General features: G+C 67.1%; 1 protein-coding gene across 1 annotated transcript in view; it reads right to left on the reverse strand.

Moving 5' to 3' along the window:
* ACOX3 (acyl-CoA oxidase 3, pristanoyl) overlaps window positions 1-26,882 on the reverse strand; it is a 77,616-nt gene that overhangs the window by 47,896 nt on the left and 2,838 nt on the right. The window contains exon 4 of the mRNA XM_048509537.1: window positions 14,961-15,035. Coding sequence (XP_048365494.1) covers window positions 14,961-15,035 — 75 coding nt within the window. The remainder of the gene's footprint in view (window positions 1-14,960; window positions 15,036-26,882) is intronic.

Below are 26,882 nucleotides of genomic sequence, written 5' to 3' on the forward strand. Positions count from 1 at the left end.
ACCCCCCCCCCCCCCCACCCCCCCCCCCCCCCACCCCCCCCCCCCCCCACCCCCCCCCCCCCCCACCCCCCCCCCCCCCCACCCCCCCCCCCCCCCACCCCCCCCCCCCCCCACCCCCCCCCCCCCCCACCCCCCCCCCCCCCCACCCCCCCCCCCCCCCACCCCCCCCCCCCCCCACCCCCCCCCCCCCCCACCCCCCCCCCCCCCCACCCCCCCCCCCCCCCACCCCCCCCCCCCCCCACCCCCCCCCCCCCCCACCCCCCCCCCCCCCCACCCCCCCCCCCCCCCACCCCCCCCCCCCCCCACCCCCCCCCCCCCCCACCCCCCCCCCCCCCCACCCCCCCCCCCCCCCACCCCCCCCCCCCCCCACCCCCCCCCCCCCCCACCCCCCCCCCCCCCCACCCCCCCCCCCCCCCACCCCCCCCCCCCCCCACCCCCCCCCCCCCCCACCCCCCCCCCCCCCCACCCCCCCCCCCCCCCACCCCCCCCCCCCCCCACCCCCCCCCCCCCCCACCCCCCCCCCCCCCCACCCCCCCCCCCCCCCACCCCCCCCCCCCCCCACCCCCCCCCCCCCCCACCCCCCCCCCCCCCCACCCCCCCCCCCCCCCACCCCCCCCCCCCCCCACCCCCCCCCCCCCCCACCCCCCCCCCCCCCCACCCCCCCCCCCCCCCACCCCCCCCCCCCCCCACCCCCCCCCCCCCCCACCCCCCCCCCCCCCCACCCCCCCCCCCCCCCACCCCCCCCCCCCCCCACCCCCCCCCCCCCCCACCCCCCCCCCCCCCCACCCCCCCCCCCCCCCACCCCCCCCCCCCCCCACCCCCCCCCCCCCCCACCCCCCCCCCCCCCCACCCCCCCCCCCCCCCACCCCCCCCCCCCCCCACCCCCCCCCCCCCCCACCCCCCCCCCCCCCCACCCCCCCCCCCCCCCACCCCCCCCCCCCCCCACCCCCCCCCCCCCCCACCCCCCCCCCCCCCCACCCCCCCCCCCCCCCACCCCCCCCCCCCCCCACCCCCCCCCCCCCCCACCCCCCCCCCCCCCCACCCCCCCCCCCCCCCACCCCCCCCCCCCCCCACCCCCCCCCCCCCCCACCCCCCCCCCCCCCCACCCCCCCCCCCCCCCACCCCCCCCCCCCCCCACCCCCCCCCCCCCCCACCCCCCCCCCCCCCCACCCCCCCCCCCCCCCACCCCCCCCCCCCCCCACCCCCCCCCCCCCCCACCCCCCCCCCCCCCCACCCCCCCCCCCCCCCACCCCCCCCCCCCCCCACCCCCCCCCCCCCCCACCCCCCCCCCCCCCCACCCCCCCCCCCCCCCACCCCCCCCCCCCCCCACCCCCCCCCCCCCCCACCCCCCCCCCCCCCCACCCCCCCCCCCCCCCACCCCCCCCCCCCCCCACCCCCCCCCCCCCCCACCCCCCCCCCCCCCCACCCCCCCCCCCCCCCACCCCCCCCCCCCCCCACCCCCCCCCCCCCCCACCCCCCCCCCCCCCCACCCCCCCCCCCCCCCACCCCCCCCCCCCCCCACCCCCCCCCCCCCCCACCCCCCCCCCCCCCCACCCCCCCCCCCCCCCACCCCCCCCCCCCCCCACCCCCCCCCCCCCCCACCCCCCCCCCCCCCCACCCCCCCCCCCCCCCACCCCCCCCCCCCCCCACCCCCCCCCCCCCCCACCCCCCCCCCCCCCCACCCCCCCCCCCCCCCACCCCCCCCCCCCCCCACCCCCCCCCCCCCCCACCCCCCCCCCCCCCCACCCCCCCCCCCCCCCACCCCCCCCCCCCCCCACCCCCCCCCCCCCCCACCCCCCCCCCCCCCCACCCCCCCCCCCCCCCACCCCCCCCCCCCCCCACCCCCCCCCCCCCCCACCCCCCCCCCCCCCCACCCCCCCCCCCCCCCACCCCCCCCCCCCCCCACCCCCCCCCCCCCCCACCCCCCCCCCCCCCCACCCCCCCCCCCCCCCACCCCCCCCCCCCCCCACCCCCCCCCCCCCCCACCCCCCCCCCCCCCCACCCCCCCCCCCCCCCACCCCCCCCCCCCCCCACCCCCCCCCCCCCCCACCCCCCCCCCCCCCCACCCCCCCCCCCCCCCACCCCCCCCCCCCCCCACCCCCCCCCCCCCCCACCCCCCCCCCCCCCCACCCCCCCCCCCCCCCACCCCCCCCCCCCCCCACCCCCCCCCCCCCCCACCCCCCCCCCCCCCCACCCCCCCCCCCCCCCACCCCCCCCCCCCCCCACCCCCCCCCCCCCCCACCCCCCCCCCCCCCCACCCCCCCCCCCCCCCACCCCCCCCCCCCCCCACCCCCCCCCCCCCCCACCCCCCCCCCCCCCCACCCCCCCCCCCCCCCACCCCCCCCCCCCCCCACCCCCCCCCCCCCCCACCCCCCCCCCCCCCCACCCCCCCCCCCCCCCACCCCCCCCCCCCCCCACCCCCCCCCCCCCCCACCCCCCCCCCCCCCCACCCCCCCCCCCCCCCACCCCCCCCCCCCCCCACCCCCCCCCCCCCCCACCCCCCCCCCCCCCCACCCCCCCCCCCCCCCACCCCCCCCCCCCCCCACCCCCCCCCCCCCCCACCCCCCCCCCCCCCCACCCCCCCCCCCCCCCACCCCCCCCCCCCCCCACCCCCCCCCCCCCCCACCCCCCCCCCCCCCCACCCCCCCCCCCCCCCACCCCCCCCCCCCCCCACCCCCCCCCCCCCCCACCCCCCCCCCCCCCCACCCCCCCCCCCCCCCACCCCCCCCCCCCCCCACCCCCCCCCCCCCCCACCCCCCCCCCCCCCCACCCCCCCCCCCCCCCACCCCCCCCCCCCCCCACCCCCCCCCCCCCCCACCCCCCCCCCCCCCCACCCCCCCCCCCCCCCACCCCCCCCCCCCCCCACCCCCCCCCCCCCCCACCCCCCCCCCCCCCCACCCCCCCCCCCCCCCACCCCCCCCCCCCCCCACCCCCCCCCCCCCCCACCCCCCCCCCCCCCCACCCCCCCCCCCCCCCACCCCCCCCCCCCCCCACCCCCCCCCCCCCCCACCCCCCCCCCCCCCCACCCCCCCCCCCCCCCACCCCCCCCCCCCCCCACCCCCCCCCCCCCCCACCCCCCCCCCCCCCCACCCCCCCCCCCCCCCACCCCCCCCCCCCCCCACCCCCCCCCCCCCCCACCCCCCCCCCCCCCCACCCCCCCCCCCCCCCACCCCCCCCCCCCCCCACCCCCCCCCCCCCCCACCCCCCCCCCCCCCCACCCCCCCCCCCCCCCACCCCCCCCCCCCCCCACCCCCCCCCCCCCCCACCCCCCCCCCCCCCCACCCCCCCCCCCCCCCACCCCCCCCCCCCCCCACCCCCCCCCCCCCCCACCCCCCCCCCCCCCCACCCCCCCCCCCCCCCACCCCCCCCCCCCCCCACCCCCCCCCCCCCCCACCCCCCCCCCCCCCCACCCCCCCCCCCCCCCACCCCCCCCCCCCCCCACCCCCCCCCCCCCCCACCCCCCCCCCCCCCCACCCCCCCCCCCCCCCACCCCCCCCCCCCCCCACCCCCCCCCCCCCCCACCCCCCCCCCCCCCCACCCCCCCCCCCCCCCACCCCCCCCCCCCCCCACCCCCCCCCCCCCCCACCCCCCCCCCCCCCCACCCCCCCCCCCCCCCACCCCCCCCCCCCCCCACCCCCCCCCCCCCCCACCCCCCCCCCCCCCCACCCCCCCCCCCCCCCACCCCCCCCCCCCCCCACCCCCCCCCCCCCCCACCCCCCCCCCCCCCCACCCCCCCCCCCCCCCACCCCCCCCCCCCCCCACCCCCCCCCCCCCCCACCCCCCCCCCCCCCCACCCCCCCCCCCCCCCACCCCCCCCCCCCCCCACCCCCCCCCCCCCCCACCCCCCCCCCCCCCCACCCCCCCCCCCCCCCACCCCCCCCCCCCCCCACCCCCCCCCCCCCCCACCCCCCCCCCCCCCCACCCCCCCCCCCCCCCACCCCCCCCCCCCCCCACCCCCCCCCCCCCCCACCCCCCCCCCCCCCCACCCCCCCCCCCCCCCACCCCCCCCCCCCCCCACCCCCCCCCCCCCCCACCCCCCCCCCCCCCCACCCCCCCCCCCCCCCACCCCCCCCCCCCCCCACCCCCCCCCCCCCCCACCCCCCCCCCCCCCCACCCCCCCCCCCCCCCACCCCCCCCCCCCCCCACCCCCCCCCCCCCCCACCCCCCCCCCCCCCCACCCCCCCCCCCCCCCACCCCCCCCCCCCCCCACCCCCCCCCCCCCCCACCCCCCCCCCCCCCCACCCCCCCCCCCCCCCACCCCCCCCCCCCCCCACCCCCCCCCCCCCCCACCCCCCCCCCCCCCCACCCCCCCCCCCCCCCACCCCCCCCCCCCCCCACCCCCCCCCCCCCCCACCCCCCCCCCCCCCCACCCCCCCCCCCCCCCACCCCCCCCCCCCCCCACCCCCCCCCCCCCCCACCCCCCCCCCCCCCCACCCCCCCCCCCCCCCACCCCCCCCCCCCCCCACCCCCCCCCCCCCCCACCCCCCCCCCCCCCCACCCCCCCCCCCCCCCACCCCCCCCCCCCCCCACCCCCCCCCCCCCCCACCCCCCCCCCCCCCCACCCCCCCCCCCCCCCACCCCCCCCCCCCCCCACCCCCCCCCCCCCCCACCCCCCCCCCCCCCCACCCCCCCCCCCCCCCACCCCCCCCCCCCCCCACCCCCCCCCCCCCCCACCCCCCCCCCCCCCCACCCCCCCCCCCCCCCACCCCCCCCCCCCCCCACCCCCCCCCCCCCCCACCCCCCCCCCCCCCCACCCCCCCCCCCCCCCACCCCCCCCCCCCCCCACCCCCCCCCCCCCCCACCCCCCCCCCCCCCCACCCCCCCCCCCCCCCACCCCCCCCCCCCCCCACCCCCCCCCCCCCCCACCCCCCCCCCCCCCCACCCCCCCCCCCCCCCACCCCCCCCCCCCCCCACCCCCCCCCCCCCCCACCCCCCCCCCCCCCCACCCCCCCCCCCCCCCACCCCCCCCCCCCCCCACCCCCCCCCCCCCCCACCCCCCCCCCCCCCCACCCCCCCCCCCCCCCACCCCCCCCCCCCCCCACCCCCCCCCCCCCCCACCCCCCCCCCCCCCCACCCCCCCCCCCCCCCACCCCCCCCCCCCCCCACCCCCCCCCCCCCCCACCCCCCCCCCCCCCCACCCCCCCCCCCCCCCACCCCCCCCCCCCCCCACCCCCCCCCCCCCCCACCCCCCCCCCCCCCCACCCCCCCCCCCCCCCACCCCCCCCCCCCCCCACCCCCCCCCCCCCCCACCCCCCCCCCCCCCCACCCCCCCCCCCCCCCACCCCCCCCCCCCCCCACCCCCCCCCCCCCCCACCCCCCCCCCCCCCCACCCCCCCCCCCCCCCACCCCCCCCCCCCCCCACCCCCCCCCCCCCCCACCCCCCCCCCCCCCCACCCCCCCCCCCCCCCACCCCCCCCCCCCCCCACCCCCCCCCCCCCCCACCCCCCCCCCCCCCCACCCCCCCCCCCCCCCACCCCCCCCCCCCCCCACCCCCCCCCCCCCCCACCCCCCCCCCCCCCCACCCCCCCCCCCCCCCACCCCCCCCCCCCCCCACCCCCCCCCCCCCCCACCCCCCCCCCCCCCCACCCCCCCCCCCCCCCACCCCCCCCCCCCCCCACCCCCCCCCCCCCCCACCCCCCCCCCCCCCCACCCCCCCCCCCCCCCACCCCCCCCCCCCCCCACCCCCCCCCCCCCCCACCCCCCCCCCCCCCCACCCCCCCCCCCCCCCACCCCCCCCCCCCCCCACCCCCCCCCCCCCCCACCCCCCCCCCCCCCCACCCCCCCCCCCCCCCACCCCCCCCCCCCCCCACCCCCCCCCCCCCCCACCCCCCCCCCCCCCCACCCCCCCCCCCCCCCACCCCCCCCCCCCCCCACCCCCCCCCCCCCCCACCCCCCCCCCCCCCCACCCCCCCCCCCCCCCACCCCCCCCCCCCCCCACCCCCCCCCCCCCCCACCCCCCCCCCCCCCCACCCCCCCCCCCCCCCACCCCCCCCCCCCCCCACCCCCCCCCCCCCCCACCCCCCCCCCCCCCCACCCCCCCCCCCCCCCACCCCCCCCCCCCCCCACCCCCCCCCCCCCCCACCCCCCCCCCCCCCCACCCCCCCCCCCCCCCACCCCCCCCCCCCCCCACCCCCCCCCCCCCCCACCCCCCCCCCCCCCCACCCCCCCCCCCCCCCACCCCCCCCCCCCCCCACCCCCCCCCCCCCCCACCCCCCCCCCCCCCCACCCCCCCCCCCCCCCACCCCCCCCCCCCCCCACCCCCCCCCCCCCCCACCCCCCCCCCCCCCCACCCCCCCCCCCCCCCACCCCCCCCCCCCCCCACCCCCCCCCCCCCCCACCCCCCCCCCCCCCCACCCCCCCCCCCCCCCACCCCCCCCCCCCCCCACCCCCCCCCCCCCCCACCCCCCCCCCCCCCCACCCCCCCCCCCCCCCACCCCCCCCCCCCCCCACCCCCCCCCCCCCCCACCCCCCCCCCCCCCCACCCCCCCCCCCCCCCACCCCCCCCCCCCCCCACCCCCCCCCCCCCCCACCCCCCCCCCCCCCCACCCCCCCCCCCCCCCACCCCCCCCCCCCCCCACCCCCCCCCCCCCCCACCCCCCCCCCCCCCCACCCCCCCCCCCCCCCACCCCCCCCCCCCCCCACCCCCCCCCCCCCCCACCCCCCCCCCCCCCCACCCCCCCCCCCCCCCACCCCCCCCCCCCCCCACCCCCCCCCCCCCCCACCCCCCCCCCCCCCCACCCCCCCCCCCCCCCACCCCCCCCCCCCCCCACCCCCCCCCCCCCCCACCCCCCCCCCCCCCCACCCCCCCCCCCCCCCACCCCCCCCCCCCCCCACCCCCCCCCCCCCCCACCCCCCCCCCCCCCCACCCCCCCCCCCCCCCACCCCCCCCCCCCCCCACCCCCCCCCCCCCCCACCCCCCCCCCCCCCCACCCCCCCCCCCCCCCACCCCCCCCCCCCCCCACCCCCCCCCCCCCCCACCCCCCCCCCCCCCCACCCCCCCCCCCCCCCACCCCCCCCCCCCCCCACCCCCCCCCCCCCCCACCCCCCCCCCCCCCCACCCCCCCCCCCCCCCACCCCCCCCCCCCCCCACCCCCCCCCCCCCCCACCCCCCCCCCCCCCCACCCCCCCCCCCCCCCACCCCCCCCCCCCCCCACCCCCCCCCCCCCCCACCCCCCCCCCCCCCCACCCCCCCCCCCCCCCACCCCCCCCCCCCCCCACCCCCCCCCCCCCCCACCCCCCCCCCCCCCCACCCCCCCCCCCCCCCACCCCCCCCCCCCCCCACCCCCCCCCCCCCCCACCCCCCCCCCCCCCCACCCCCCCCCCCCCCCACCCCCCCCCCCCCCCACCCCCCCCCCCCCCCACCCCCCCCCCCCCCCACCCCCCCCCCCCCCCACCCCCCCCCCCCCCCACCCCCCCCCCCCCCCACCCCCCCCCCCCCCCACCCCCCCCCCCCCCCACCCCCCCCCCCCCCCACCCCCCCCCCCCCCCACCCCCCCCCCCCCCCACCCCCCCCCCCCCCCACCCCCCCCCCCCCCCACCCCCCCCCCCCCCCACCCCCCCCCCCCCCCACCCCCCCCCCCCCCCACCCCCCCCCCCCCCCACCCCCCCCCCCCCCCACCCCCCCCCCCCCCCACCCCCCCCCCCCCCCACCCCCCCCCCCCCCCACCCCCCCCCCCCCCCACCCCCCCCCCCCCCCACCCCCCCCCCCCCCCACCCCCCCCCCCCCCCACCCCCCCCCCCCCCCACCCCCCCCCCCCCCCACCCCCCCCCCCCCCCACCCCCCCCCCCCCCCACCCCCCCCCCCCCCCACCCCCCCCCCCCCCCACCCCCCCCCCCCCCCACCCCCCCCCCCCCCCACCCCCCCCCCCCCCCACCCCCCCCCCCCCCCACCCCCCCCCCCCCCCACCCCCCCCCCCCCCCACCCCCCCCCCCCCCCACCCCCCCCCCCCCCCACCCCCCCCCCCCCCCACCCCCCCCCCCCCCCACCCCCCCCCCCCCCCACCCCCCCCCCCCCCCACCCCCCCCCCCCCCCACCCCCCCCCCCCCCCACCCCCCCCCCCCCCCACCCCCCCCCCCCCCCACCCCCCCCCCCCCCCACCCCCCCCCCCCCCCACCCCCCCCCCCCCCCACCCCCCCCCCCCCCCACCCCCCCCCCCCCCCACCCCCCCCCCCCCCCACCCCCCCCCCCCCCCACCCCCCCCCCCCCCCACCCCCCCCCCCCCCCACCCCCCCCCCCCCCCACCCCCCCCCCCCCCCACCCCCCCCCCCCCCCACCCCCCCCCCCCCCCACCCCCCCCCCCCCCCACCCCCCCCCCCCCCCACCCCCCCCCCCCCCCACCCCCCCCCCCCCCCACCCCCCCCCCCCCCCACCCCCCCCCCCCCCCACCCCCCCCCCCCCCCACCCCCCCCCCCCCCCACCCCCCCCCCCCCCCACCCCCCCCCCCCCCCACCCCCCCCCCCCCCCACCCCCCCCCCCCCCCACCCCCCCCCCCCCCCACCCCCCCCCCCCCCCACCCCCCCCCCCCCCCACCCCCCCCCCCCCCCACCCCCCCCCCCCCCCACCCCCCCCCCCCCCCACCCCCCCCCCCCCCCACCCCCCCCCCCCCCCACCCCCCCCCCCCCCCACCCCCCCCCCCCCCCACCCCCCCCCCCCCCCACCCCCCCCCCCCCCCACCCCCCCCCCCCCCCACCCCCCCCCCCCCCCACCCCCCCCCCCCCCCACCCCCCCCCCCCCCCACCCCCCCCCCCCCCCACCCCCCCCCCCCCCCACCCCCCCCCCCCCCCACCCCCCCCCCCCCCCACCCCCCCCCCCCCCCACCCCCCCCCCCCCCCACCCCCCCCCCCCCCCACCCCCCCCCCCCCCCACCCCCCCCCCCCCCCACCCCCCCCCCCCCCCACCCCCCCCCCCCCCCACCCCCCCCCCCCCCCACCCCCCCCCCCCCCCACCCCCCCCCCCCCCCACCCCCCCCCCCCCCCACCCCCCCCCCCCCCCACCCCCCCCCCCCCCCACCCCCCCCCCCCCCCACCCCCCCCCCCCCCCACCCCCCCCCCCCCCCACCCCCCCCCCCCCCCACCCCCCCCCCCCCCCACCCCCCCCCCCCCCCACCCCCCCCCCCCCCCACCCCCCCCCCCCCCCACCCCCCCCCCCCCCCACCCCCCCCCCCCCCCACCCCCCCCCCCCCCCACCCCCCCCCCCCCCCACCCCCCCCCCCCCCCACCCCCCCCCCCCCCCACCCCCCCCCCCCCCCACCCCCCCCCCCCCCCACCCCCCCCCCCCCCCACCCCCCCCCCCCCCCACCCCCCCCCCCCCCCACCCCCCCCCCCCCCCACCCCCCCCCCCCCCCACCCCCCCCCCCCCCCACCCCCCCCCCCCCCCACCCCCCCCCCCCCCCACCCCCCCCCCCCCCCACCCCCCCCCCCCCCCACCCCCCCCCCCCCCCACCCCCCCCCCCCCCCACCCCCCCCCCCCCCCACCCCCCCCCCCCCCCACCCCCCCCCCCCCCCACCCCCCCCCCCCCCCACCCCCCCCCCCCCCCACCCCCCCCCCCCCCCACCCCCCCCCCCCCCCACCCCCCCCCCCCCCCACCCCCCCCCCCCCCCACCCCCCCCCCCCCCCACCCCCCCCCCCCCCCACCCCCCCCCCCCCCCACCCCCCCCCCCCCCCACCCCCCCCCCCCCCCACCCCCCCCCCCCCCCACCCCCCCCCCCCCCCACCCCCCCCCCCCCCCACCCCCCCCCCCCCCCACCCCCCCCCCCCCCCACCCCCCCCCCCCCCCACCCCCCCCCCCCCCCACCCCCCCCCCCCCCCACCCCCCCCCCCCCCCACCCCCCCCCCCCCCCACCCCCCCCCCCCCCCACCCCCCCCCCCCCCCACCCCCCCCCCCCCCCACCCCCCCCCCCCCCCACCCCCCCCCCCCCCCACCCCCCCCCCCCCCCACCCCCCCCCCCCCCCACCCCCCCCCCCCCCCACCCCCCCCCCCCCCCACCCCCCCCCCCCCCCACCCCCCCCCCCCCCCACCCCCCCCCCCCCCCACCCCCCCCCCCCCCCACCCCCCCCCCCCCCCACCCCCCCCCCCCCCCACCCCCCCCCCCCCCCACCCCCCCCCCCCCCCACCCCCCCCCCCCCCCACCCCCCCCCCCCCCCACCCCCCCCCCCCCCCACCCCCCCCCCCCCCCACCCCCCCCCCCCCCCACCCCCCCCCCCCCCCACCCCCCCCCCCCCCCACCCCCCCCCCCCCCCACCCCCCCCCCCCCCCACCCCCCCCCCCCCCCACCCCCCCCCCCCCCCACCCCCCCCCCCCCCCACCCCCCCCCCCCCCCACCCCCCCCCCCCCCCACCCCCCCCCCCCCCCACCCCCCCCCCCCCCCACCCCCCCCCCCCCCCACCCCCCCCCCCCCCCACCCCCCCCCCCCCCCACCCCCCCCCCCCCCCACCCCCCCCCCCCCCCACCCCCCCCCCCCCCCACCCCCCCCCCCCCCCACCCCCCCCCCCCCCCACCCCCCCCCCCCCCCACCCCCCCCCCCCCCCACCCCCCCCCCCCCCCACCCCCCCCCCCCCCCACCCCCCCCCCCCCCCACCCCCCCCCCCCCCCACCCCCCCCCCCCCCCACCCCCCCCCCCCCCCACCCCCCCCCCCCCCCACCCCCCCCCCCCCCCACCCCCCCCCCCCCCCACCCCCCCCCCCCCCCACCCCCCCCCCCCCCCACCCCCCCCCCCCCCCACCCCCCCCCCCCCCCACCCCCCCCCCCCCCCACCCCCCCCCCCCCCCACCCCCCCCCCCCCCCACCCCCCCCCCCCCCCACCCCCCCCCCCCCCCACCCCCCCCCCCCCCCACCCCCCCCCCCCCCCACCCCCCCCCCCCCCCACCCCCCCCCCCCCCCACCCCCCCCCCCCCCCACCCCCCCCCCCCCCCACCCCCCCCCCCCCCCACCCCCCCCCCCCCCCACCCCCCCCCCCCCCCACCCCCCCCCCCCCCCACCCCCCCCCCCCCCCACCCCCCCCCCCCCCCACCCCCCCCCCCCCCCACCCCCCCCCCCCCCCACCCCCCCCCCCCCCCACCCCCCCCCCCCCCCACCCCCCCCCCCCCCCACCCCCCCCCCCCCCCACCCCCCCCCCCCCCCACCCCCCCCCCCCCCCACCCCCCCCCCCCCCCACCCCCCCCCCCCCCCACCCCCCCCCCCCCCCACCCCCCCCCCCCCCCACCCCCCCCCCCCCCCACCCCCCCCCCCCCCCACCCCCCCCCCCCCCCACCCCCCCCCCCCCCCACCCCCCCCCCCCCCCACCCCCCCCCCCCCCCACCCCCCCCCCCCCCCACCCCCCCCCCCCCCCACCCCCCCCCCCCCCCACCCCCCCCCCCCCCCACCCCCCCCCCCCCCCACCCCCCCCCCCCCCCACCCCCCCCCCCCCCCACCCCCCCCCCCCCCCACCCCCCCCCCCCCCCACCCCCCCCCCCCCCCACCCCCCCCCCCCCCCACCCCCCCCCCCCCCCACCCCCCCCCCCCCCCACCCCCCCCCCCCCCCACCCCCCCCCCCCCCCACCCCCCCCCCCCCCCACCCCCCCCCCCCCCCACCCCCCCCCCCCCCCACCCCCCCCCCCCCCCACCCCCCCCCCCCCCCACCCCCCCCCCCCCCCACCCCCCCCCCCCCCCACCCCCCCCCCCCCCCACCCCCCCCCCCCCCCACCCCCCCCCCCCCCCACCCCCCCCCCCCCCCACCCCCCCCCCCCCCCACCCCCCCCCCCCCCCACCCCCCCCCCCCCCCACCCCCCCCCCCCCCCACCCCCCCCCCCCCCCACCCCCCCCCCCCCCCACCCCCCCCCCCCCCCACCCCCCCCCCCCCCCACCCCCCCCCCCCCCCACCCCCCCCCCCCCCCACCCCCCCCCCCCCCCACCCCCCCCCCCCCCCACCCCCCCCCCCCCCCACCCCCCCCCCCCCCCACCCCCCCCCCCCCCCACCCCCCCCCCCCCCCACCCCCCCCCCCCCCCACCCCCCCCCCCCCCCACCCCCCCCCCCCCCCACCCCCCCCCCCCCCCACCCCCCCCCCCCCCCACCCCCCCCCCCCCCCACCCCCCCCCCCCCCCACCCCCCCCCCCCCCCACCCCCCCCCCCCCCCACCCCCCCCCCCCCCCACCCCCCCCCCCCCCCACCCCCCCCCCCCCCCACCCCCCCCCCCCCCCACCCCCCCCCCCCCCCACCCCCCCCCCCCCCCACCCCCCCCCCCCCCCACCCCCCCCCCCCCCCACCCCCCCCCCCCCCCACCCCCCCCCCCCCCCACCCCCCCCCCCCCCCACCCCCCCCCCCCCCCACCCCCCCCCCCCCCCACCCCCCCCCCCCCCCACCCCCCCCCCCCCCCACCCCCCCCCCCCCCCACCCCCCCCCCCCCCCACCCCCCCCCCCCCCCACCCCCCCCCCCCCCCACCCCCCCCCCCCCCCACCCCCCCCCCCCCCCACCCCCCCCCCCCCCCACCCCCCCCCCCCCCCACCCCCCCCCCCCCCCACCCCCCCCCCCCCCCACCCCCCCCCCCCCCCACCCCCCCCCCCCCCCACCCCCCCCCCCCCCCACCCCCCCCCCCCCCCACCCCCCCCCCCCCCCACCCCCCCCCCCCCCCACCCCCCCCCCCCCCCACCCCCCCCCCCCCCCACCCCCCCCCCCCCCCACCCCCCCCCCCCCCCACCCCCCCCCCCCCCCACCCCCCCCCCCCCCCACCCCCCCCCCCCCCCACCCCCCCCCCCCCCCACCCCCCCCCCCCCCCACCCCCCCCCCCCCCCACCCCCCCCCCCCCCCACCCCCCCCCCCCCCCACCCCCCCCCCCCCCCACCCCCCCCCCCCCCCACCCCCCCCCCCCCCCACCCCCCCCCCCCCCCACCCCCCCCCCCCCCCACCCCCCCCCCCCCCCACCCCCCCCCCCCCCCACCCCCCCCCCCCCCCACCCCCCCCCCCCCCCACCCCCCCCCCCCCCCACCCCCCCCCCCCCCCACCCCCCCCCCCCCCCACCCCCCCCCCCCCCCACCCCCCCCCCCCCCCACCCCCCCCCCCCCCCACCCCCCCCCCCCCCCACCCCCCCCCCCCCCCACCCCCCCCCCCCCCCACCCCCCCCCCCCCCCACCCCCCCCCCCCCCCACCCCCCCCCCCCCCCACCCCCCCCCCCCCCCACCCCCCCCCCCCCCCACCCCCCCCCCCCCCCACCCCCCCCCCCCCCCACCCCCCCCCCCCCCCACCCCCCCCCCCCCCCACCCCCCCCCCCCCCCACCCCCCCCCCCCCCCACCCCCCCCCCCCCCCACCCCCCCCCCCCCCCACCCCCCCCCCCCCCCACCCCCCCCCCCCCCCACCCCCCCCCCCCCCCACCCCCCCCCCCCCCCACCCCCCCCCCCCCCCACCCCCCCCCCCCCCCACCCCCCCCCCCCCCCACCCCCCCCCCCCCCCACCCCCCCCCCCCCCCACCCCCCCCCCCCCCCACCCCCCCCCCCCCCCACCCCCCCCCCCCCCCACCCCCCCCCCCCCCCACCCCCCCCCCCCCCCACCCCCCCCCCCCCCCACCCCCCCCCCCCCCCACCCCCCCCCCCCCCCACCCCCCCCCCCCCCCACCCCCCCCCCCCCCCACCCCCCCCCCCCCCCACCCCCCCCCCCCCCCACCCCCCCCCCCCCCCACCCCCCCCCCCCCCCACCCCCCCCCCCCCCCACCCCCCCCCCCCCCCACCCCCCCCCCCCCCCACCCCCCCCCCCCCCCACCCCCCCCCCCCCCCACCCCCCCCCCCCCCCACCCCCCCCCCCCCCCACCCCCCCCCCCCCCCACCCCCCCCCCCCCCCACCCCCCCCCCCCCCCACCCCCCAGTGGGAGTGCACAGGCTAATCTGAATTCCCCAGATAAGCCTCCACAGCTCAAGTGGCAGAGCGGGGAATCAAACCCGGTTCCTCCAGATTAGAATGCACCTGCTCTTAACCACTACGCCACTGCTGCTCCTTTTAATTTTAATTGCTATTCCTTAGTGGAATTAATGGTACTAGGATACAATTGTGTAATTTATCAATTTTATTGTTGTCTAATTGATGCTGTATACTGCCCTGATCCCATTTGGGTAAGGGTGGCCTATTAGCCAAAAAAATATATTGATTGATTGATCTTGCATGCCACCAACAGACGATCAAAATAATTTAAAATATTACCAACAGAAATATGTGAGATTTATGGCTACCAATCTTGATCCTCCTTGATCTCAGATTGCAAATGCCTTAGCAGACCAGGTGCTCAGGAGCAGCAGCAGCAGAAGGCCATTGCTTTCACCTCCTGCATGTGAGCTCCTAAAGGCATCTGGTGGGCCACTGTGAGTAGCAGAGTGCTGGACTAGATGGACTCTGGTCTGATCCAGCAGGCTCTTTCTTAACTTCTTATGTTCTTACATTTCAAAACAATATAAATAAATTTAAAACATTTAAAAAATATTTTTAAACATTTTTTAAAATTCCATAATAAAGGACGAAAATAATTTATTTTTAAAAAATATAAATGCATTTTACAACCATTAATAACAACATAAACACCCTATCAAATCCAGATTCCATTTGTTCACCCTCAGCCACTTCTCCACAAGTGCTGTCCAGGATGGGGCCACAGCCACTGCCCCTGCCTCCCTCCCTCGGGCCAAGCAAGATGAATCCTGCTGACCGATCCCCAGGTGAGGGAGTGCAAGCAGCCATCACCATGAGTGGGTGGTCCGCATGGGGTGGGTGTGAATGATGGGAGTTTGCCCTTTCTTTGGCCTTCTTTTCCCCCAGTTGGGGTGGGGCGACATGAGGCCCAGGGTAGCTGCTGCAGTTTCCACTGCTGCTCACAGCGGCCAAACACTATTCTAGAGAGGGGACTGACATCTGAGGAGCTGAAAGGTTTATACAACTAGGGGGAATCAGAATCTCCATAGATACGCAAGATCCTATTCAAATAAAGAAACCAACAAGAAGTACCTCCATGTTCTCATTTTGTTTAATAAATTCTTCATGTCTTTCTGAACCCGAACTCTCAATTGCACCTTTGAACACCTGTAAACATCAACACAAGGAGTTAGCATGGGCGTGCAACTGTCAAAACTTGAATCGGTTAGCAGATATCTCCAACAAACTACGGACAGCAAAGACTCTCTCGTAATGGTCTCAGGATGAATTCACAGTTCAGATAACCCCACCCCCGAATTCCTGAAAGAATTTGTTCCTGGCTGCTCTCTGGAGGAAGTGGTGCTGTATGTGGGGGGTGGGTGGGACTAAGCATTTTCATCCCAAGTTCTCAACATTTGAGGAATGTGTGTGTATGACTGTGTGACTACTTTCCTGCCAAAGGTAAGGTTGTGGGCCTGCCATATCTATAATGATTTCTCTGTTCTAATGTACTCAGTTCTAACAATATAGTTAACAGCTTTTCTGTGCTTCCACTCAATACATAAGAATTCTGCTTTCAAAGTACTGATTCATTTATTTGACAAGTCTGGGGCTGTGACATTTTGATGACATCTTTTCTGGTTCCCATAGAAGTGAAATCATGAGATGGCAGTTTGCCCACCCATGCTCCCGCTCCTTGATCTAATACAAGGGTGGCCAACCTATGGCGTCCCAGATGTTCATGGACTACAATTCCCATCAGTACTTGCCAGAATTGCCAATTGGCCATGCTGGTAGAGGCTGATGGGAATTGTAGTCCATGAACATCTGGAGCACCATAGGTTGGCCACCCCTGATCTAATAGAACCTGGGGAAATGTTCACCACCTCTTTAGATTTCTTGAAACATGCTCACTAGACTGCTATAATGTACTCAACATAGGTCTCCCCTCAAAGTAAATCCAGAGACTCCAACTTGTTCAGAAAGCTACAGCTCAATTATTACTGGAAGCTAAATGATGGAGCCTTATAAATCTCATTTTACAGACTTTCCACTGGCTGCCCATCAGCTACTGAACTCAATTTAAAGCACTGGCTGTCACATAAAAAGCCTTCATACCCCCAGACCATCAGATCTGTCTGCCCTCCTGTGTTGTCAAAGCCCCAGACTTGATCAATGAAGGAATCAGTACTTTGAAAGCAGAATTCTCATTTTTGTATATGTTTTATTACATTCAAAAAGAAACAGAAAATAACATTAAGAAATGGATAAAAATAAAGGTTACATCGTAATTTGATCATTATATATGAACAAAATTATCCAACAATTCATCAGTTTAGAAATAGCATTCACTAATACACTGCTTTGCTATTCATGTCATCCATGCACCCACTACCAACCCCCTCTCTTGACTTCCACTCCACCTTCCTTTTTAATCAGTTTTGCATTAAAAAAGAAGGAAAAGAAAAACAATTAATCTCCTCAATTGAATCACAGTATCGGCTTATCTAATAAAACAACATTCCTTCCAGTACAATTAATATCTGGCTGGATGGATTGTCATTCATAAGTTTTGGAAATATAGTCCGACCATGGCTGCCATATTTGTTGGTATTGTTCGGTTGATACTGTTTTAAATTGAAAAGATAATCGGTCCATTATATAAAGGTGTTGCACCTCATTTATCCACTGTTCCAGTTTCGGGATCTTTTCGGTTTTCCAGAGCTGCGCTAGCACAATCCGTGCTGCAGAAATCATGTGAAATAACAAATGTTTACTATTACCCGAAATCTTTTCATTCAGCATCGCCGGTTCTAAAAGGTAAGTAATACCTAATTTCCTAAAGTTTACTTAAATTATTCTAGTTACTTGACCATGTATTTCCTCCTAGTATTTCCTACCTTTTGGGCATGTCCACCATAAGTGGTAAAAAGTGCCCTACTTTTCCCGACATTTCCAACAATGCGGGGAAATATGATGGTTCATTTTGTTTATTATGATAGGAGTGAGGTACATCCTATAATACATTTTAATACTGTTTTCCCACTTGCCCACTGTTCTAGGGAATATCTTGCCCACTGTTCTAGGGAAATTACTACTCCAGCATTTGCGGCCCATTGAACCATATTATGTTTTATCTCTTCCTGTTCTGTTTTTTTGTGCTAGGAGTATTTTATAAACAGTACTAACATTTCTTATATCTGTTCTTATTAGTGCATTATATCTGTTCTTATTAGTGCATTATCCAATTCTGTTTTTTTCTTAGCTAATCCCCAGTTGAGCATATCGGATTTAAAACTGCTTTCTATTTGGCAATACATATACCAGTGACATATTTGTCCCTCTCAAATGATCTGTTCTCTATTTTTTAATGCAGGTCTCCCCTGGTTCCAAAGAAGTAAATCTTGGTATTGTAACCAATGTTTGACTGTCGATCTTTCACCGCCAAATTGGGTTTCTAATCATGAGATCCATAAAGGAATACTGCTATAAAATATATTTCTGTATTTATTCCATGTTTTTAGTAATGTATATCGAATAAAATTATGTTTAAAAATTTTATCTATTCGTTTTTTATCCTTATTTGGCCATAAGTAAGTGTGCCACCCTTTCGGCAGATTATACCCCTCTAAATCTAAAAAGTTTATAGTTATTTAGCAGAATCTATTCCTTAACCCATCCTATTGCCACTGAGTCATGGTAAAGTTGGAGGTCTGGTACCGCCAGCCCCCCTTGAGTTTTGGGTTGAATAAGATTTTTATACTGGACTCATGGCTTCTTGCCTTCCCATATGAATTTACTTATTTCTTTCCGCCATTTTTCAAAATCTGCTTTAGATGTCGGCAAAGGTAAATTCAAGAAAAGAAACATAAATTGAGGGAGAATACTCATTTTAATAATACTTATTCTTCCTAATAGTGATATTTGCTTCCCTGACCATTCCATTAATTTACTTTTAATTTTTGGCCATTTTTGATCGTAATTATTTTTAATAAGATTTTTATTTTTGTCCTCCAATATTATGCCTAAATAGTTAATTTTCTTTTCAACTACAATATTGGTCATTTCTTTCATCTTTTATTTTTCTTTAGCAGTTAAATTAAATACAAACATTTTTGTCTTTTGTATATTTAGTTTAAACCCTGCCAAATTTCCAAATTCTTCTATTAAGTACTCTTTTAGTATTAAAAATAGGGTCTTTAATAAACAAAACAACATCATCTGAGAATGTTAATATTTTAAAGGAGTGGCTTTTTATTTTAATACATAGGATTGTAAATTTATTATTTTCCTATTGTGATTTCTAATGTATTTATAAATAATAAAAGGGATATGGGACATTTCTGCCTGGTTCCTTTCTCAATTTTAATTTTTTTTTAGTATTCTCCATTTAAATTAATAACGGCCTCTTGCTCTTTATAAACCTCTTTAATAGCGTTGTAAAACTCATTTTTTATTCCCATTTGAGACATCACCGTTAGCATGAATTCCCAATTTATCCGGTCGAAGGCTTTTCAGCATCTAAAAAAATCATTGCTGTGGGTAGGTCTGGTCTGTCATTTAGGTATTCTATTATGTTGATTACCTTCCTTACATTGTGGCTAATCTGCCGTCCCGGTAAGAATCCTGCTTGCTCTTCTTGTATATAGTTGCTTAAAATATTTTTAAATCTTTTAGCCAGTATACTTGTAAAAATCTTACAGTCTACATTCAGCAAAGATATTGGATGAAAATCTATCAGATCTAATACATCTTGTTCCTTTTTCGGGATCAGTGTTAACAGAGCCTGTTTCCATGATGGTGGTATCTTATCGCCCTTCATTATTCTGTTAGATAATCTCTCTAAATGTTATGATAATTCTAGCGTGAAGGTCTTATAGTAATTTACTGTCATCCCATCTGCCCCTGGGGATTTATTTTTAAGATTTTTAATAATGTCTTCTATCTCTTCTTTAGTTACTGGTCTGTTCAGTTCTAGAATTTGTTCTTGATTTAAGTGCTGAATATTTTGATTTTTTTATATACTCATCTATCCTTCCCCCCTCAATCTTATCTTTTGTATATAAATTTGTATAATAATTTTCAAAGGCCTTTCTAATTTTATCTCTATCCGTCAAAATTTTTGAACCATCCTTAACTTGGCTTAGCTCTTTGGCTTGGGTCATTGTTTCCTCAATTTGTTTGCCAACCACCTTCCCACCTTATTATCTAGTGCATAATATTTTTGTTTCGAATAAATCATGTTCTTGACAATATAGTTAGTAGCTAAGGCTTCTATTTGGTCTTTAATTATTTTAATTCGTTTCAACTCTTTTTTATTATCCCTCCTTCTTTGCAATTCAAGTTCTAGTTCTCTTAACTTCTGTTCTAGTCCTTGTTGCTCTTCCCTTCTAAGTTTTTTGAGTTTTATTTCTTGGCTCCTAATATGCCCCCTCATTACCACCTTATGTGCATCCCAAAGTATATTTTCCCTTCCAATGGTACCATAATTAATTTCCCAGTACTCTATTAAATTTTTCTTCAGTTCTAATTTCCTTTGGGAGTGTCCCAAGACCCACTCTTTCATTCTCCAATGGTAATTCGTTTCCCCCCAATACTACTATCCACAAAATGGGGTTGTGGTCCGAAACCACTCTGGGTTTGATTATTATTTTATTGGTGTTAACCCGTAGATTTTTAGAGGCCCAAACCATATCTATTCTAGTATCGGAATGAAATCTGTTTGAACAGACTTGGCTTCCTCACTAATGTAAAAAAGGATTTAGGTAACTTCCTGTTCTTGCTCACTTTATTCTGTTGCTGGTTTTTTCCTTTTTAAATTTTTTTAATTGTATCATTTGAATTTTACATTTTATATAAGTATCCTTCATCATACATTTTCAAACAATACATTTCCCCCCCTTTTTCCCTCCCCCGTTACATCTTCTTCATAATTTTATCACACAAACAACAGTACGTTCATTCTCTGTAGCCTCTTCTCCAATATTTCTTCATTGACTCGAGCTTCTTTCATCCAGTCCACATATGTTGTTGTTTTTTCTTTTTAGTCAGCTTTCTTTTGTCCAAATCAATATCTACCACTCCATTAAAGTCACCCACCACCACCCAATTTTGAGTCTGAAACGCAGTTAATTTTTGTTTAGGTGCTGTGTGGTTTCCGGGCTGTATGGCCGTGTTCTAGCAGCATTCTCTCCTGACGTTTCGCCTGCATCTGTGGCTGGCATCTTCAGAGGATCTGATGTTGGGAAAGCAAGTGGAGTATATATCTGTTGGAGTGTCCAGGGTGGGTGGGGAAACCTTGTCTGTGAGTAACAAAGGCGGCAACCAGGTCAATAGTTGAGGGCATCTGAATAAAAGTATGAGTAACAATGAAGACTATAGCCTGGGAGTAACCCTGTAGATAGCAAGGTCACTGGTGGGAGCATCACAGCCCGGAAACCACACAGCACCCAAGTGATTCCGGCCGTGAAAGCCTTCGACAATAAATTTTTGTTTAACTTCATGGTAGAAACTTGATTTATTTTTGTTGGGGGCATAAATGCCAACCACCATTATAGGCATATTTCTGATAGTTATTTCCACTCCTAGAAATCTACCAACTTTATCTTTAATTCTTTCTACCTGATTCCATTTTGCTTGTATATAAAGAGCTAACCCCCTTTTTTCTTACAATAACCCGCATGAAAAAGCTTCCCCATTTTATTATTTTTTTTATCAATCTTTCATCTCCAATCTTGATATGTGTTTCTTGCAAGCACAAAATTTGTGGTGACTCTTTCATAAAGTGAGCAAAGACCTTTTTTCTCTTACCCAAATGGTTCATACTATTAACATTGCAGCTTAATACTTTTAACGCCATCTTATACCCCCCCTTCTCTACTGTTCTTCTTCCCCCCTTATTTCTTACTTTTCTTTAAGTAATCGGGGACTTGCTTCCTTCACTAGAAATTCTTGTGCCTGGAGTACTATAACAATGTTGATCCTCTTCTCTTTCCATAGAAATGATAGTCCTTTTGGAATTATCCATCTATATTTCACTTACTCATCCATGAGAAAAGTGGTTAACTTGCAGTAGTCCTTGAGTCTTTGTTGTATTGAGACAGGGAGTTCTTTCATTATTATAATTTTATTGCCATCCAGCTGATAGTTCTTCTTTGAATTTGCTCGTAGTAGTTCCTCTCTCAAATCTCTTCTTACACAGCTGAACACAATGTCTCTGGGGTAACTTTTGTTCCTTGATTACCTTGTATTTACTCTATATATTTGATCTACTTCTTTTAGAATTTCTTCTCTATCCAAACTCCAGACTTCTTGTAGTAAAGGCATTATTCTGCTTAGAATAACTTCCCTGTCAAGTTCTGGTACTCCTCTAATTCTGAGCATTTTCTCCTTCAATGTATACTCCAGGACTGCAAGGATGTCATCCTGTCTCAGATTGTGGTCTCGTAAGTTCTCTATGGCATCTTCTGTTTCAATAAGTCTAGTTTCCTTCCCTTTTAAGTCCTCTTTAACTGATACCAAGAAGTCCTCTATTTTTTTAATACAGTTCATTTCTTTCTTCAAATTCAACATTTCTCCTTCCATCCTCATTACCGTATATGCTCGTGTATAAGTCGACCCGCATATAAGTCGAGGCACCTAATTTTACCACAAAAAACTGGGAAAACTGATTGACTCGCGTATAAGTCGAGGGTGGGAAATGCAGCATCAATTGAGGCATCAGTAGGTTAAATATTTTTGAATATTTATTTCAAAGAAAAACAGTAAACTGGCTCTGTAAGTGGAAAAGAGGGTCAACAAGAACAATATGGTATCAACAATAACTTTAAAAGTACAAAAACCTTAGCTCAACCAGCAACCAAGCTAAGACACAAGAGTTAAAATCCTTCAAAACTGGATTCCTCCTCATCATCTGTATGTCCAAATGTAACCCAACTTAGATTTTAAGAGGGATATTATCAGAAATGAAAACTCTACTATTAGCTTCCATTGTAAACAATGGGGGATGGGGCATCCCCTTTGGGGGTCAATAACTTTGGATCCCCTGACCCAAACTTCACCAAACCTGACTGGTATCATGAAGAGGCTCTCCTGATTAGACCAGCCAGGTTTGGTGAAGTTTGGTTCAGAGGGTCTAAAGTTATGGACCCTCAAAAGGGTAGCCCCATCTACTAATAGCTCCCTTTGAAAACAATGGGGAATGGGGACACTTCCTTTGGGGGTCCATAACTTTGGACCCCCTGAACCAAACTTTACCAAACTTGGCTGGTATCATCAGGAGAGTCTTCTGAGGGTACCCTGAAATTTTGGTGCCTCTAGCATAAAACCTGCGCCCCCTGCTGGCTGGCAAAGTAAAAACACACAAAAAATGTTAATGACCCGCATATAAGTCGAGGGGAGCTTTTTCAGCATTAAAAATGTGCTGAAAAATTCGACTTATACATGAGTATATACGGTAATCTCTCTTGTCTCCTGTTGAAAAGTTGTTGTCTTTTTGTGAATTTGATGTAATGTCCAGCAATTTTTCCAGCTTTGCGTTAAAGTCCGACATTTTTCAGGTGTTTTAGGGTCTGCTAAGCTGTTTTTAATGCCTTTCAATTCACTTAGTTGTGTTTGTTGGGTTTTTGCTTGCATTGTCATTACCTCCGTTCCTTGTACTGCTCTTATTTAAACAAGAAAATTTTTCTTTCCCCGTTCTATTTTCTTTCCCCATTCTATTTCTTCCCAGCAATGAGCTTGTTTTACCAAGTCAAGTCACAAGCCTTTATTGGCATAAAATAAACATACAAAATCAGCATACAAAATTTGCCCATTATTGCTCACAATTATAGACACTGGTACTAAAATACTAAATACTAAAATATATACATGGTCCTTCTGTAACTATAGGACATTCCTTCAGCTAAGTTAACTCACTTAAACGACATCGGATACTGACAGAAGCTAGAAAAATTACTGCTGGCTATATGTGGTCATAATACATAGACATTGGTTGGTATTCATCTAGACTTACGTCTATTATTGTTAGCAGAAATTTTGCTACATTCTCACACACTGTGGGATCCATGTTGTTCAAAAGCATAGGTATCTTAAGAGCATCAGTTAGATTGTTATACAGAAATGGGATAAGTGCAGATTGTGACATTCTGATTTTTGCAAACCTTACACAATGAAAGAGGGTATGATCGAGTGTCTCCACCTGTACCCATATTGCATGGACATAGCCTCCTCTGGTTTATCAATTTGTTGGATATTATCTGCCATATAGAGCAGCATAGAAGGCATTAGATTGAATCTGGCCAGTGTTAAAGCTCTTCTTAATTTAGGGTTGGTGATCCACTGTAAATATCATTGGCCATGTGTCCTTGTTCCAATTGGAATAAGCAGGGTCAGGGGGGGAACACGCTTTCCTCAGAGCCGTTATCATATCCCCGGATACTCTTGTTCTAATAGCTTAGTTTTCAAAGCAGCTATATGCTTCTGATAGGGAAAGAGGGACTAAACGAACTCTAATGAAAAGCCAAGAGTGTTGATTTTTTTCCCTCAACTAGTTTCAGCCACCTAGAATTTGCATAAGTCTTGGAAAGCATGAGGTGTAAACAAACTGGAGTGATCCTTGCAAATAGTGGATACGTAGCCAGTATCTGACAGTTCTCAGCCAGGCCATCGTGGCATATATGCGATATTTTGCCCGAAGTTCTAAAAAACTTATAGGGCTGCATATGAAGTACAATTTGGTAAGCCACATAATTTTGGTGGCAAGAAACGGGACTGGGCTGTGTTTATATTTTTGTTTATAAGCTCTGATCCAAATAGGTGCTCCATAGAGGAGCTGAGAGCCGCATTTAGCAGAGAACACCTTCAATGCGGGATGGTATATACTGGTGTGGCCCACAGTGAAAAGAAGAAACGCTTGAATTGCTAGGGCACTGTTGTTAGCTGCATGAAAAGCTAACTTCCTATGTAACTGCCCAATTAAGGTTGCTAGTAAGAGTTATGCCCAAATATTTGAACTGGTTAACTTGTTCTATGGGTCTGTTATTGATGGTCCATGTATGACTAGGGGTCTTCTAAGACCATTATTTTGGCTCTTTTCATAGTTAATTACCAGTTCGTTCCTCTTACAATATTCAGCACCAGAAATTTAAGAGACGCAGTGAACGGAATAGCCAACTTCTAGTTATTGGGAAAGAAGAACGATTATTCGTCTAGCATACAGTGTAACGGGCGGGTACGTGGTTAGGTGCTTAGATTTGGGAACAACATGCCCATTGGCCTTCTGGAGGGTTGGCGCACTAGATCACTAAGGAATATATTGAACAAAGTGGGGGCCAATGTACAGCCTTGTTTGACCCCTCTGGTTGTCAGGATGATATTTTTTTCTGTGAGGCGGTCCTTTTGTTAAGTGGCTCTTATTCTGCAGCTAGTGCAGAGTGTGTGTAGCTGTTTTATAAGAAAACAGTAGTCTGGGGTCCATGTGTAGCGCCCGTCAATTTTTCTCCACAGTAGGGGCCTCTAGATATGGAGTCAAATGCCCTTTAAACTTTTAAATCCATGGAAGGCTGCAAAACAGTTTTACGGTTATTATGAGTTATACTTTTGTTAGCTAAGTGTGCTTTAAAACTGTTACATGATCCAGTGTTGATTTATTTTTAGTGAATCCAATTTGCTCCGGTCCTATTACTTCTGCTTGCTTGACCCAATCTTCCACTCTCCTAAGGAGTAGTTTTGCATATAGTTTGCCAATTACAGATAATAGGCTTATAGGACGATAGTTTGAAGGATTAGTAATATCACCCTTTTTGTAGATTGGGACAACTACAGACGCCAGCCACATCTTTGGGATGCGGCCCGTGTTATTTACATGGGTAAATAAGGAAGCCAGAGTTGTAGCCCACCACTCGGGTGAGGATTTAAGTATTTCTGGTATTATTGCATCAGGACCTGGGGCCTTACCGCTTTTCAAACCACTGATTAGTTTACTCACTTGTTTTACCAAATAGTCGTCTCTGCATGCAAACAGAAGTCCCAACAGTTCTTTGAGTTGTTTAGTTCCCCAACATCCGTTAGTAAAGTCGTTCTGGTTCTCGCGATGTTTAGAATCTCATTAACTTCCACTCCGGAAGCTATATGCTTGTTCTTGTGAGTCCTTCACTTCTTAAAGGGGACTTCACTCCTTCAGTCTTTTTGTCTACATACAATATGGACTATAATTCCGTAGCCCCAGAATTCTATCCCGACTATCACCGACTCATCAGACAGCCTCTGTGTTATTTTCCAGCTATTCTTTCTCACGGGCTGCAAGTTGGGACGAACTGCGTGCCACCTTCTTTCCGTCTCCGGTAGTTCACCACCTAGAGTCTCCATTTATTTCCTGCCAGTTTTCTAGAAAAGTTTGTATGTGAATCGCTTCCGTATTATTGGTTGTAGAGTGCTTAAAATCTTTGTACTATCGATATCAGTAGTTATGCTGTTGGGTATGGCTCCTGTTATTAGGAGAGTCCTTCCGTGTATCTCGTCATTCTTCAAACAGTGGGGTTCCTGGTCCACCACTTCGGTTAACCTGATGAATACCCCCACTGTCTATCTTTCTAGATCCCCCCTACCTTGCGAGGGAGGATAATCTCCCCTTACTAGGGGGATTTTAGAGATAATCCACGGATGCTTCTGTATCCAATTTAAAAGTGTCTGAAGGCAGCCATATCCCAACTGGAAGTCCAGAATTCTCATTTATTGATAACAAGCATAGAAAAGCTGTTCTTATATTGTCAGAATTGTGTACATTAGAACAGGCAAAGCATTATATCCCCAGCACAGATACATCAGGCCCCCAACCCCCCTTCCCCTTACCTTCCCTCGGGTGTGAAAGTACTGTCACACACTCATGTGCACACACATTCCTCAGTTGATCAGAACTGGGATGAAAACACTCAGCTCCAATTCCCCCATCTCTCTCAGTCTCAGATAAGGGCAGACTGATACAGAGGGAGATGAGGGGTAACATTCTCCAGGGCTGCTTGAGAAGTAAGAATTTAGTAGAAAGAAATATGGCAGGACCGTCCTGCTATATTTCTTTCTACTAAATTCTTACTTCTCAAGTAGCCCTGGAGAATGTTACCCCTCATCTCATGACATATGCACCACCACCTCAGCTTCGAGCAAGGCCTTCTGCAGGGACCACCGAAAAAAACAGCGAAATTAACAACTGCCCATGTACATGTGCTTTCTCTGCTGTGACCACTATGTGGAATGGGCTGCCTGATGAGGTCAGAAAGGCTCCCAAAGTCCTGGATTTCTGAAAGCTATGGAAAGTTAAAAGATCCAAGATGGCTTTTTGCTCAGATTTGCAATTTTTGCACTGTGCTGATATAGCTCAGAGAAAGCCCTGTCATGGAGCGTTGAGGACTGTACCACTGTATCATAGTTGGTACTGTCTGTTGCTCTAAGTAGGTCTCTACTATGTAATTTCAACTTTTGTTTAACATGTCGTGTTAACATTTATTTTGTGCTTCACATCTGGTTGGTTTTCCAGATCTCTACAAGTCAAATGCCTATTTCATTCTCTTTTGGATGTCCCACACTGTTGACTGTACTAATTTATTCTACATAATCTACCCTGCGTCCCAGGGTAAAAAGGGTTTGGCCTCTGGTATGGATAATTAAGGACTCTGGAAGGCAGAAATGGAGGTGAAGGCAGAAATGGAGGCACTTAAGGCCTTCATCAATTACTCCAATTCCCATCTGCTTCCAATATTGGGCTCCCTGAACAATCCTGGTCCATCCTATCCCAACCCCACAGACACACTAAACATATACCTTTCTAATGTGAAGGACCAGCTGGGTCCCGAGTCCCAGTGTTCCTCCATCATGCAGCTGAAAGATCAAGAGAGTCTTGATGCTACGTGAAACACATTACTGTTTCCATGGTATGAAAGCCAAAATAACCCCCAAACAATTTGTAGTCAGCTTTCTGGATGAGCTTACAAACTCCTGGAAAGCTTTTTGATCCTAGAC

This window comes from Sphaerodactylus townsendi, linkage group LG10 (genome assembly GCF_021028975.2).
Source record: "Sphaerodactylus townsendi isolate TG3544 linkage group LG10, MPM_Stown_v2.3, whole genome shotgun sequence".
In the NCBI taxonomy this organism is placed as follows: Eukaryota; Metazoa; Chordata; class Lepidosauria; order Squamata; family Sphaerodactylidae; genus Sphaerodactylus; species Sphaerodactylus townsendi.